Here is a 14783-nt window from a genome sequence, read left to right as displayed (position 1 = left end):
AAAATGTGAGCAAGGAAGTGAAAAAAAAAAACAGCACAAAGAAAAATGGAAGGAGGGAAAAGAAACACAGAAAGAGGATAAATCCAATGACAATATAAATAGTAAGTTCCAATAGCGAACAAGACGGGGAAAAAAAAGACAACAGACAATACATGTGCAGATAGGATGTGAGTATATGTAATAACAAAGAGATTGTGAAAAGAGATAGTTAAGCCATGCTGGTAGACCAACACACAATGCAACCCAATTGAAAAGAGCGTTCGCATGAACAGCACACAAAACAGAATTCATACAACCAATATATGTGCCCAGCTTTGGGTGGTGTTCTTTTTTTTTTTCCTTTTTTTTTATTAGGGTTCAGATTTTCCATGCATGGCCAAACAGCTATGGCAGACTACACACTTCAAAGTGCCGACCCGCCTGGATGAAAATTTGATTCGGGAGCTTAACAAGCTGCGCACAATGGCGTAAATGGGTGTAAAGCTGAGGCCGCGGCGAGCTCCCCACAAAACAGTTTACAAACATGTCGGCAAGGGAGGATAACATCCCCCTCCCTCCTGACTTCATCCTCTTCCTCCACAACCCTTTTACTCTTCTCTCTCTCTTCTTACTTTACCCCCCTCCTTCTGATTATGATAATCACATTGTCATAAATGACTGGGTACGGATAGAATTAGTGGGTTAGCTGGGAGGTGGACTGTGAAAGATTCGGCAAGCTCTGCATTTGTTGATATGATTATCCATAACAAGGTGTTTGTGCACTGCTTCCGCTCACGGGCGCAAGTGCGACCAGTAAAACCAGCGTTTGAGCACAATGGCTACCTCTTTTCATTCCTCCTGCTCCTCTTTCACCCCTTCCTTCCCCCTTCTCTGTATTCTCTCTTCCTTCCTATTCAACCCCTCCCACCCCCCCCCCCCACCCGCTTTTTCCTATCCCTTTCATCAATTTCTTGCCGCCACCAGGCTCGTTTGCATCCAAATACAGCCACAGCTCTTAAACTGCACAATTACCAACGCTGCTACACACAATGCAGCCACACACACACACACACACACACAGATCCGTGTTACATGTTGTACGTGGTTCATGGGTGTGTGCACGCACATTTGTGTGTGCGCGCACGCGTGAGTGTGTGTGTCGGCGCTCTGCATTATTTTGTTCTTCTCTTTCTGGTCCTGTTAGCAGCATCGTTTTTCCGAGTACTCCAAAATTGGATGTGGTTACCGCAGTCATTAGGATAGCTGACAGCGGCTTAGCTCATCAAGAGGCTGACCCAGGAAAAAAGAGAGAGAGATAGTGGGAGAGAGAGCGCGGCTTTCTATTCAGGATCAACTCATTTGGGTGCCCAATATGGCATCTCACTCTCATTAGAATCACACATGCATACAATTATCGGCACGGGGGTAAGGATGCTCCTACCAGGGGCTAGCACAGTGCTGAAGTAAAGGGGGTCTTACCTTGATATCCACACAGAACTAGCAGTATTGGCCTTGAAGAGACCGTCACACCTACCCTGTTGTTTGCAATTCATTCTTATTCTCATTCTCTTGATTGATGAAGAAGATTACACCTAACAAGAAGGGAATCATTTTTGTGAATTAGCCGCTTTCTGTAAATATTCCTTCTACATTTGTATGTCTCGTAGATAAAAACCACTGACATGAATTGGATACTAAATTCAAAAAAACACAGTCACCAAGCCATCAAAGTTTAAATCATCAAACACTACTTCCCATTTGACAAGGTCTGCTTCTTGCACAAAACCTGTGAACTTTCCTTCTGGTTTCTTTCAATCCAAAGATTACCCTAAAAAAAAGACCAAGAAAAAAAAAAGAGAAAAAAATGGGTCCAAATGACCCTTTCTAGAAACACAAACTACTTACACGCTGGAGTCTGTGAGGGACATGGTGTCGTCAGAGATGGCATCACTGCTGAGTGACTGCAGCTCGGAGTCGTTGTTTGAGGTAGCAGGGGCGATGGCGGCACACCCCGGATGGTAGGGGTTCTGCGCACCCATCAGGCCTGGGTACAACCTGGGCAGCCAAGGAGGGAAGGAAGAAATGATGGAAAAATGTCATAAGAGAAAAACGATTGAATACATCGCCATTTATTAAAGATGCAGTGAAATTTTACTACTGTGCATACATTCACCAGCTGCAAACACCATAAATAAAAAGGTATTAATACATCACCATTCAATATAAAGACGCAGTGAAACTTTACTACTGTGCATACATTCACCAGCTGAAAATGAAAATCCACCCTACTACTGTTATGTTAGTACGTATGTGCCAGAGGCTAATGAAGGAATTAAAAAAAAAAAGTGGTGTCATACACTACTACTTGTAAGCAATTTGATTTCATCAATTATGACTCTGTAAGATTTACTGAAGACGAGGAAATGAGCATTGCGTAGTGTAAAAGCTGCTATTTCAGCAAGGGTGAAATTTTCGCCAATTTCACAAATCACTGTTGGACCGTGAATTTGACATGGTGAAAATATCGCCACCTGATGCACTGGCGGAATGAACGAACAGGCATTAGTGCGCTATGATAGCCTGGATGTCAAGTCGTGCAAACATCTCACGAAAATATAATCTGTGACCTCCTCGCTTTTATGAAAGTGCACCATCCACAGTTCAACATTTCTTCTTCACCGGAAAGCTTAAATGGCCAGTCATTTCAAATAAGAATGTGATCATTCCTATTGCGGAGCCATATCAGAGGTATTAGCAAAGCTTGAGTACATTTATCATAAGCCACAAATGAGTTTTTAACAAGGTTAATGCTCATACATAGGAGTGCAAAGTTGGCAGGTATCACAGCCATAAAATTGTCGATGAGCACCAGAGGAGGCGAAGCAGTACTAGCCCATTGAATGGTACAATTTGGCCCCGGGGGCAGAGTTTGCCCAATCCGATGCCCCAAATTTCATTTCCAACAATCCCAGGAATGCACAGCCCCCTCTCTGGCCCTATCTGACCAATCCATTTAGGACAAGCAAACACAACCTGACCACGGCCAGCCACACTACAACAAGGCTAGCCTTACCGAACGAACACCCCTCACACAGCTAGCTAGCTGGGAATCAAATACCGTATTTACTTTATTTCCCTATACCCTCACTACTCCAATGGTCTCTGGACATGTAGTCCTAACTTTCAGACCCATTTCTGCACAAGGAGAGGATTACATACTGCAGGAGCAAAAGCTGAAATTCACTAAATCAATTTGTTCTTTAGCAGGTATTTAATTGTATAGAATGCAATACTGGAATTGTGCCTTTAACTCATTTGAGCTTTACAAGTTTCTTCATTGAGCACTGGGAGTAAAGTAAACATCATGGGTGAAACTGTCAAAGAGCCAGTTACAAAGTCTCAACTCTAGAATAAAATGGGATCTGATGCACTTGCATTCAAGCTGATTGCTATCAAACACAAGTAAAAAAGACAACAGCAAGAACAAGGCACAATACCCCCAAATATGTTGCGTTGCTGTGGAGGGTCTGAACCCGAGACTAAAACACAAGCAACTGATACTGAGTTCTGCATATGTGCAAATGGCACTTTGTTTGGACATTCCAGTACCGTTGGTCAAAGGTCAAATGAACTATAATAAAAAGGGGAAAAATGAGGCTGGTGGAAGTCCTACAGCCCAACGCTATCCTCTCCTCGCATTCACAGGGAGGGGTCCTGGGGGAAGGCTCCCTGTCCACACCGCTCTGATTCCTTATTTTTCTTGAAACACGAGGCTCATCCCGGGTTCAGTGTACATGTGTAGGTGACTTTCTCACATCCGCATACAGAATTATGCAGAGCTGATGTTCTGAACTTGAGAGAGGAACACTCACTTTCACACACACACACACACACACACACACACGTACCAGGTTGTCTAAGAGCATACATATTGTAGATATGGAACTATACTTCTATCAGGAAGAGTGGGCCTTCATGCACATATGGCATCATTCTTTTTGCTGTGCGCACTAGGGTTACATCACGCAAGGTGTTCCACATCCTATAAAGAGCAAGAGAACAAATGGTTGCAATATCGTCTTCATCGCTGGAAAGGCATTCCTTCTGGTAAAGGCAAAAACCGTGCCATATAAAGAAAAAAAAATTCTGATTTCAACAAATAAAATCATAAATCTATGCTTTCGTTAGCTTTCCCTAGTCCCACAAATACACATCAGTGTGAGTCAGGCAGTGAGCCTTCTCTACACACCATACATCAGAATGATCCTATGACACTCGAGATTTGAAGAGGCCTTCATTCAATGAATCGCAAACAATATCTTCTGCACTACCGAGTTATACTTTGGATTATCAAGACTCAAAATGAATAAACTCCTACACATGTTTAATAACCATGCACATTATTTGCTCATTCATTTTTCACAACTCAACATACAGTGCAGTTCAGCTCCTTTCGAACCTCACAGAGGGGAAGAGAAAAAAAAAAATCTACCACGGCCAAGTGCGAATGATGGCACGCAGCAAAAAGGCGCGATGCGGGTGGGGAGGGGGGGGGGGGGGAGACACACACTCGCTCTCTCTCGGAGCTGTTACATAGCCTCAGGGTCACAGAAAATTAATTCTGGCCTCCTACAAGCAGGGAACCCCAAAAATGTTCGTCCTCTGCGCAAAGCAAGCCCCTTTTCTCGTTTGGTCGCTGTTTAGACAAAGTCCGACTGCCGTGTGATCTCGGGGGCCAGGACCACACAAATGCTCTGTGGGACACCATTTTCTCATTTTCTTCCGCCTAACTTCTTCTCTGGCAATTTCAAACTGTGCCCAATCCCCCATCCCCACCCCTCTTTCCATCATAGCTCCACTTGACTTCCAGTTGCTATTCACTTTACACAGTTCGCATCTCAGTGCATCGAGACTGGAATTGCAGTGTTCACTTCTCTTGCTAAATATTTTAATACCTCAAAGGAGTGACTTTCTGTGTTTAGCTCCAAGTGCGCTCACAATAATCTTCATTTCACTGCAGGTTCACGTCAGGAATGACCGCCAAAATAAGTACCAAAATATTGATGAATTCAATCAGTTTCAATGTAAAAGATTTCTTGTAAATTCTTCCCATTTCCCACAAGCACACAGGTAAAATAAATTCATGCTAAACTGCAGATGACCAAATAACGTAAGATCCTTTATCTAGTATGCCTATGTTAATCAATATACCTACATATCACACTGTGATACTCATCATTACACATGCATGTAAACACCTAACGTGAATGGTCATCTGATTATTGAGACTGCCTTTAATACATGAAATCATTTCTAGAAAGATAAATGCATTTGGGTGGATTTGTACAAGGTAACTGTTAACTACCCTGCCTTTTTATCACTGTGGCCTTAAACATTTTCATTCATAAAGCATGAGCATTAATTTACACACACGAGATTGAGCACTTCACCATTTTGCATTGAAGGTTTCCAAAACACGGAAATTAATCTGCATGCAAATCACAGCAATCAAGACTCGAGTCTCCACTCAGCAGTGAAAACTGGCGCTGGCCAAAATTCAAGATGTCTGACCAATAACAAGACAGCAGCAGGTCCAAACGTCTTACATTTTTCACCCATTAAATACGGCTGCATTTTCTCCCATTCCTCACTGTCCTGCAAGACGCGCAATAATTCCCGAGGCAGAATTGCTCCACAGAAGTGAATCTAGTCACGAATGCCCCCTTTCATTACAGGGTCAGTGATGTACGCACAGGAAGACAGAAATGGCGCTAGACTCCAGTTACCAGACCCTTCAACGCTGAGAGTAAGGTGCACACAAACGCAGGGAAATTATAACCCCTCTCTCTCACAAAAATCCATTCATTAATTGCAACGTCAAATTAAGTAGATTGTACCATGCATACCTCGGCAGCATCTAATCAATTCTAATAATCCAAAACAAGACTGTTTATCAAATGTAAAATAAGTGTTCATAAAAAAGGACTAATGATAATAATGGCAAGTAAATGCTTTGGAAGTATATCCATAACAATCATCCATTATTAATACTGTAACTTATCGCAAAACCCTTTTAGGCATTCATTACATTTCATAGAGAATTACTCACTGCATAATGTGTTCACTTGTGTAGACCTAGAAGGCTGGTGCACAAGACTATAACAGAAGACCACCAATCCGGCCTCACTGGTATACCACTGATTGGTAAACTGGACGAAAGCCAATCAAAACTTGGGGCAGAAATACTATGGAATCTGCCTCGAAAAAGCATGGCGTCAGTCAACTGGGTATATCACTCGGGGGTTATTGTGTTCACTGGGGTAGTTTCAGACGAAGCATCGCTCAGGATGAAACTGAAGGATAAAATGCTTATATTTTCACCTGTTTATATACCCACATGCATACAATTTATCTCTTCACATTTTTATAGGCTCTTGGAATCACTTTGCATACCCCATGGCATTACAGACAGAATGAGCACTCTGTTTTATCTTGACACGCTCTGATTTTTCATGACCAGTAATAAAAGCTAATGCTTGATATACCACATTCTTTTCCAAGAAATAATACTGCTCTGACATGACAGAGCAAAACAATACTAACTAAACCAAACTTTTGTCACCAAAGTGACTACTACAGAAAGGGTAATTTGTCATCTGTTCCTTTTTTTTTGTATCATACATTGTAGGTTGGTACACCTTGTTTCTGAACAGTCGCGACATTGTGCACAAGTGCTCATGGACGTGTTCTTCTTTGTATCTGTTTTTTTTTTTTTTTTTTGGGGGGGGGGGCAAAGAATGAATCAAGTTCACATTATCTAAGCCCATGAAGTCTGTCTATAGTATAAACAATCATCAACGGAAGCAGAAAAAGCATGGTAAAGGTGACATTCAAGGCAGTAACTTCCCATTGTTTATTTTCAATGTACTACGTCAATATGTGCATGCACCCACATTCCACACCACTTGAGAGTGTGCACACTCGCTGCAAACTCGACGTTCCATTTACTGGTGGTGGCTGCGATATATGTTTGATTTATCAGAATGCACCACTCCAGCGTGTTTGGGACGCACTCTCACCGACCCGCTCGAAGCGCCAGAGAACCGCACAGAACTGCACGTACCACACATAACATACAGCTCCATCATCTCAAACATTTTTTTTTTTGACTGAACAATCATTCTCACAACACAAGTATGATGACATGTGTATGTGTGTGACTTTTGAACAAAACAGAAAATGCATTCACAGCCTGTTTGTTGTAGGAGTATTTTGATAATGGACCTACGGGTCCATGACTTTGATAGAGAAATACGCCATTTGTAGATCATCAACTATGACACTCAACAGAAATCGCTCTTATCAACTCCCCTCTTACCCCCATCAAAATAGATCTATAAAGCACATTCTGATTTTGGCCATATACTGTAGACCCGTGGCCGTAAAAAGAAATTTGGTGAATCAATGGTATTACGCGCACAAAAAAAAAAGAAAGAAAAAGGGGAGAAAAAAAGGGTCACAGCAATCCTCTTCACAAATCTGCAACCCCTAAACTGAAGGTCCTAATAATTTGTTATCACTATTACATAACAGAACCCAAATGTAAACCCCTTGGAAGTGATGCAGTTCTAGAGCAAACAGTACCCCCTGAACAGCATGGCAGTAAACTACACAAAAGGTATCTCCTTAGTCTAATCATCAGACCCAAAGGGTCATATCTTGGCATCTTGGCCTCTGCCACAGACTTCTCTCCTTTTAACTAATAATATGTGAGCTCAGGGGGTTCCTCTACTTTTCTTTGGAAGACCTATATACCCCTTTCAGTAACCCTCTTGGCTTGGGCCAGGCTCGAGCTAAGTCATAAAATTTTGTGTTTATGAATGGGCCAGGCCGAAAGGGCCCGTGCCAGGCTCGGGCCTGGCACTGATCAAATAGTTTGTGAACGATAGTAACAGTAGAGATTTGAAATAAATAATCACATAGTATAGGAGCCTTGAACACATCATGACACTGAGATTTCCAGTACAGTCCTACATATCACTTTGTCCTTTAAATGAAAATGTAGTGCAGTCATTCTTCATTTAAAGGGATCGTATAGTTTTGGTGAGACTTAACTTCACATTTTTATCATTTTTTTTTCTTTTTTTTTGGGGGGGATAGTGAGAAATCTCCTCTGAAATATGAAAGAGCATGTAATTCCAAGAAGGATTGAATGTTTATTTGATGAAAATTGGGTTTGAAATGACCGAGATATCCAAAACAGAGCGATCCTAATAAAGTGTGAGACCCACACTTTATTACGATCGTTTTGTTTTACTTTATTTTTGGACGTTTCAGGTATTCCAAACCCGATTTTTATCAAATAAACTTTGAATTCCTTTCAAAATGGTATGCTCTGTACTATTTCTTAAGTGTTTTCTTGGTATCTCGCAAAAAAAAGTTAAAGCCCAATTTTCATCTCCACCAATACTGTACCATCCCTTTAACAGCTCTCCTAATCAAAATTGAAAAAAAAAATACAGCATTAAAACTTTACTATAATTCTGTAGAAAACCTGGCAGTCCTGCTTTTATTTTCATCTTTTTTTTAATAGAAACTGCCACAAGGAAATAGTTTTCATTTAATCTTGCTTGAGCACTTCAAAAATTTTGAATTTGTAGCCATATTTTTTCTACACACCGAATCCCAAGGAAAGTGTGATGTTCTTTGAACTATGGGCAAATAATTTATGAAGGTGAATAGCGCAATGCCCGCACACAATGCTACATTATAGGCCTATACAACACTCCTTTCAACATTCTGCCAAAAAACAAACAAAACAAAACAAAACAAACAAACACTGGACTTCTTCCAGGAGGCCGCACAACAGTCAGAAATCAAGTGTCTTGTGGACAGCGCACTGATTATCAGACTAAACATATACCGGCAGAAAGGATGGAAGAGAAAAAAAATGCCATCTCGGTAGTCACGGCAGAATAGCCTACACCAACATGATGTCCAGTGGTGTGTCCAGTGGTGTCCGCACCGGAAAGACTACCTTTGTAGACTGAACCATTCTATGTTTGCCTCCTCCACTTGATCTCAACAACCAAGAGTTAATGACAAACGATGCGTTACTGGAATCAACCTCAACGGATTAGGCCCCCTTCTCCTCAAGGAGAGCGATCAACTACAATTTATTGGGGGGCACGTTGCCGCCGCCTCTTGTTGGCTTGTTCCACTCCTCCCCATATAAATGTGTATTAATATGCATAACATAAACACAGTCTATATTTACACAATTTATGACAGGAAGAATAAACGGCATGGGAAGTGCATGTCAACAAAGAAAAAAAAAAAATGAAATTAAAAATAGAGTGCCCTGGCACACAGAGCCACACCTAGGCTTACATGTTGTAGGCACAGGGCATGGAAAGAATTCAATCCGAGGATGAATGTGTCATATGGTGAGCTCAATTCTTGACTATCTGTGCTCACCTCTATATCCAACATCAATTCATACACCATTGCATGTTTCTGGAACTGATGCATCTAGCTGTGAAGAACACTTACACAGGTACATGGTGTGTATGTGTCTTCCATGGCAGCTAATTGCAAAAAGCAATGTCACCACAATATATGACTGTGAAGGCGGAATTGGTAGTCAGCAGCATAGCATCCACAGTATTCAACCAAGGTAGGGCAGATGTTTCCCCACATATTCCATCTGCCACTGCCTGAAATGAGCAGTGACCATAAGACAAGGATGGTCAGACTCCGGACAATCGGCCGCCAAGGAGACAGAGCGTGAGAGAGAGAGAGTTTGAGAGAAAAAAAAAAGGGGGGGGGGGTACCGAGCATTGAGAAGTACAGTGAGGGGTCGTAGGCAGTGCATGACCGTGTAGAATGCGGTTAAATTAGATTGGACGGAGAAGAGAAACAACCGGCAAGTTGGTCTCCCCATCAAGGGCGGTTGTTATCACAGTACATAAACAGTGTGGGTATATGCCACCAGTGGGAGATTCACAACCATTATTAGTTTTCTGGTGTCGTGAGGCAAGCAGAGCACGACAACTCAGTCGATGACGACGACAACTGCAAGCTTTCCCGCTGCCAGTTTTTTTACGAGCGATACAAATCTAGAACGCCTAATGCTGCCATTGAAGTGCATTTGGGTCGAAAGAAAAACTCCATATTGCCTATGTAAGAAAAACCTCCATATTGCCTATGTGCATGTCAAAGCTACATGTATAGTGTACCTTTTTGAACAAAGCATAACTCCCCTCCCGCCCCCTCCCAAATAAAATTAATTGCAACCAACACAATCATTGCCACTCTTCATTTGGCAGATCTTTAATCAAATAAAATAATATAGAGAGATACAAGTCTTTATGCTAGCATACAAATGTATATTCACAAGAAGCTAACAGCGCTCCTTCTCAAAATTCAGATAAACACACACACAAATACACAATGTAGCACCAGCTTCTCCTGGTATGGACAACGGAAAGAAAGGAAATTACACAAGCCAACTCAAGTGCACTTGCCTGTAAGGCATACAGCACAATGCAAAGCCCCAATTCTTCTCACAAATTGAATCGAATCAAATAAAGAAATTCTCTTTCGGCCGAATCGCTGCAGCTATTGGAGTTTCTGCCCATTGTCTGAGGACTTTGCCTTTGCTTAACAGTTGGCGAACATCCATAATTGGGATTCTGTGGTTGCCTTGTAAAGAAATGTGGCAGCGTCCACCTGCATCATAACTGTAAGTCAATTTCTTTTATATGTGATTTCCATCAGATGCGAGTGATGAAACTTTCGTGTCTTTAATAGGTGACTTCATCGCAAACAATTGATGCCCAAGGACGGGGGAACCGATAGGAAAGGACAAGGGCCATCATTAGGCGAATACATGGGCAAATTCCACTGCAAGAAAGACTGTGTTACAACAACGTACACACTCTGACATCTCAAAAGACATCAGCATCGAAGCTAGAGAAAAGGTTATGCTCACGCCACAGACAGCCCAACATCTTCTTGCCAATGCAATGCTCTGAAGTTTTCTTTTGAGATGAGCTTCACGTCATCAGAGGGTGAAAGCACACCGTACGAATGACATTCAATATTGCCGTCAATTATAAAATCAAACCCACAGAATGGTGGAAATTTCATAAAAACTGAACATGAAGCATAAAAGTAACAGGAACTTCCATATGTACATGTGTAGTGTTTTTCAGTGCAGACTACTATTGATCCCAGTCACATTATGCAAGGATAGATACACTGTAGGCAATGTTGCTACCTCAAAATTTTCCCTCTTCTTTCAAAAATACAAAAATCATGTTTGCCACAAACATTGTAACATTATATCTTAAATGCAATTCAAATGTTTACTTTATGAGTTCAGTAAAAGAAAAAAGAAAAGACAGATCGTGTGCAGGTCAGTAGGAAAATAATTACTCAATTGCATCATCACTGTATGTTGCATGTTTGGTGGTGAGAAATTTGACTGTTTTTGTGATAACGCAAATTCCATGACTTTTTTCTTTACATCCAATTTTGACTTTTACCGTTTCTTAGTGCCAGTTAGATTTGACCCTTCCCTCTCAGTGGTATCTTGAACTAACATTCAAGCATTATTTTAATACAGTGCATCCTTTCCAACTGATTAGACCTAGACCCAACTCTACAAAACTCATATTCTAATGTGTTAGTTGTCCAGATTATTCACAGGCAATGCACCTGTATGTTCATTTTCTGAAGGTGCTGGGTACCAGAAATGTATTGATCTGCTGCAAAACTAAAGCAAAACAGGGTACAGTAACAATTACAGGTGTGTCTCAATGACACCTTGGAAGTCCACGAGGAATCTACTGGATCCCATTGCCACAATTTCCTTCACTTCTGATGTGAGATGTGAATCGTTACTCTCTATGTACCATAACTTCCTATGTGAAATACGAATTGGTATTCTCTATGTACCAACCTTTCTTGATATTTCTCTATATGCTGCCTGTGGTGCGATGTCCTGAACAGCATGTCAGCCGTCAGGGAGCCCGGCGCCGGGAGGTCTGAGAGTTCCGCGTCCTCGTGGAGCGTTGGAAGATACCCTGTGTGTGCGTGATGGCTGCTGCTGGCATTGCTTGAACAGCCTTCTGAACTCTTCGGGCTCACGCCACCATTGTTCACATATTGCACATAAACATCCGATTTAAGAAACATGGGGTAAGAAGTCTCTCGCATGTACTGCTCCACCTCCGCCTGGCTGGCATCAAAGAGGTTGCTGTTGACAGAGTTTGTCCTGATACAATCTGCGACATGGTTCCGGGTCGCAGTCTCTAGCCGGACGACTTGCTGGCCGTCCTTCTTAATAAATCTCCGATATATCAACTTCGCCAGGTCGGCCCGGACGGGGTCATTGTTCGGCTTCTTCTTGAATCCCTGAGTGGCAAGCCAGAACATGAGCGGGTTCTCCGCGTTCTCCTGGACAAGGTAGTGTTTGAAGAGCTGGATCCCGTCCTCGTCAGCGAGCAGGGCGTGCAGGGACTCGGTCCATCTCGTGTACGGCGGGGTGATGGAGGCTGACCCCTCCGGCTCGAACCCCAGCGGTGCCTCATCCTGCGTCCCTTCCTTGGTGTCCTTCACGAGGTTGGATCGCCGCGGGGTCCCGCCTGAGTGGTCGCTGGTCTTTCCGCTCTTGATGGAGGAGGACACACTCCCTCGGTCCTCCGTCTCCTCACCCGGGACGGGAGGGCGCTCGCTCAGTTGGCTTCCCCCACTGTCAGCCAAGTACCTAAACACAGACAAACTCATGTTGGTTGGCCACCATTCCTTTCGCGGTCGATGAAGTCCCTGCTATAGCAATGATCCTGGCTCCATCCTTGGCCGCCTGAAGGAGTGAATTCCACACTCTCCAGATGTGACCTGGGCCTCAAGTTGGTATCAGTGTTTTGCCGTTCAAGGAGCTACCTGCAAAAACACAAAGGAAAATGTAGTAATTATTATAAAGAAACCATCGCCATACATATTCTTAGTAATATTAGCATGTCCTCCTTGAGTATTTGCGGTATGTGTTCAGTGTTCTACATAGCACATCACTTCATTCTTTTCATTCTAAATTCAAATACAACAGAATGGATTCGAATAACATGAAATAGCAAAATGAAATGCAATGGATTTCACACAAATGCTCTGCCCAATGTACTTCAAATGTTAAAAAAACAAAGCATAGGAATATCGAAGAAAATTCCAAATCAACACTCCATAAAACCTCACTGGTACATATCAAGAGAAACCTTTCTAGACAAAAAAATTTCACAATATTTATAACACACATACAAGAAAAGCGTGATTTTAACAGAGAAGTGGGTTCCTTTGCAGCATAAGTCCACAGTTCAAACTTTTTTTTTCTCTCCCCAAATCTTTAGACTGCCAAGTAAAGCCACTAAACCCAAGCAATCTACCCTCAACAAAACGCGCCATTTTGAGATTTGCCAGTCAAGGTGAAAGGTCAACTCTGGCATATGCCGAGTGCAGCCACCACTAGCATTCCAAATTTACCTGTAATTTGCCACATACTCCACCCCCCCCCCCCCCAAATCGAGAGTACTACAATGCTATAAAATCATACTGCACATAACTTCTCACCAAAAAAACACTCTCTTCTCCTGCAGAGCTGTAGATGCACAGGATTGTGCCAACTGCTGATTTCATTGCTTTCCAATTCCCTACATACATACAATAGTACAGCGTGCATTACTGTAACATCCAAAGCAATACACATAGAATGTGGATATGAAGATTTACACATTCAGCGCCACAAATACGGTATTAGAAAAGCAATGGTTAACACTCTCAAAAGCACACTTCTCACAGACATGTCACAACACAGTCGGTCCTCACTGGTAGGCTAAAAACTTGCCATAAAATTTCATCTACACAATTATCTTGCCAGGAAGGCAAAAATCTACCTTTCTACGACTGAAAATACGGTTACACATGCCTCGCAAAAATTCTACTCCTTCGTATTTTCATTACTCAACGACCGGAAAAGCAGAGTGAATGCGAGCATCGGCCGCCGCCATTGCACATGCCAAGCAAGTGGGAGCGCGAATGGCGAGTACATATGTAGCTGGCGGTAGTTACTGTGTGGACATGTGCATTTGCTATGCACAGAATTGAAGCATACATAATAAATGTGGACTGAAAAGGCTGCCATCTTATTAACATACATTAAGGTCACATCCAATCTCCATACAACCTTTCTCGATGTAGCATCCCTTCACGAAGGGAGGAAGAAGGGGGAAAAAAAAAACAGAAGGAAAGAAAGCACACAGCCTGTCTACTCAAATCTTAGCAGAAGAGAGGGAGAGAGAGAAAATTCCCTTCACTTTCTGGACGGCTTCCGAACCCTGCAGTATACAATAAAGAGTATCTGGCCTGCTCATGATAATTTAAGATCCCGTCCATTCACTGCTGGCTCTTTCTCCCTCAGTACCCCTGCCTCCCTTCACAAAAGCAATTCAATGTGTTGTGTTGTGCTATTGAGGCTCACTGGGCCTTTTTTCCCCCCTCATTTCTTTCTCCCTTCTCTTCACTCCTTCTTTTAATAGTAGACTTGCAGGCCAGTGCAGAGCTTTGAATAGCTACTGCCCCCTTTTGTTGCACAGAAATCCTCAGCCCTAGCTTCTGGCATGGCAGGCTAGCTGCAAGATTGTTCATGTTTTTGTCAAAGGTCGTGGGTTAGGCATAATATTATGAAAGGTGGTGGTGGGGGGGGGGGGGGGGGAGGTTAATGGAGGTAAAATTTTTAACTCTAGTCTATA

At 42.4% G+C, this 14783-nt stretch overlaps 1 protein-coding gene across 1 annotated transcript in view; it reads right to left on the bottom strand.

Annotated features, from left to right (window-relative positions):
* Nucleotides 1-14783, bottom strand: part of LOC139740933 (axin-1-like) — a 45018-nt gene that overhangs the window by 25245 nt on the left and 4990 nt on the right. Inside the window, exons 2-3 of the mRNA XM_071651518.1 lie at nucleotides 11945-12927; nucleotides 1885-2034 (exon numbers count right to left, since the gene is read on the bottom strand). Coding sequence (XP_071507619.1) covers nucleotides 1885-2034; nucleotides 11945-12771 — 977 coding nt within the window. The 5' untranslated portion in view covers nucleotides 12772-12927. The remainder of the gene's footprint in view (nucleotides 1-1884; nucleotides 2035-11944; nucleotides 12928-14783) is intronic.

This window comes from Diadema antillarum, unplaced genomic scaffold (assembly GCF_040938485.1).
Source record: "Diadema antillarum isolate AM-2024a unplaced genomic scaffold, OU_Dant_1.0 seq00000891_RagTag, whole genome shotgun sequence".
NCBI classification, from domain to species: Eukaryota; Metazoa; Echinodermata; class Echinoidea; order Diadematoida; family Diadematidae; genus Diadema; species Diadema antillarum.
Note: the sequence above shows the minus strand (reverse complement) of the source record. Positions and strands in the feature narration are given on the sequence as shown.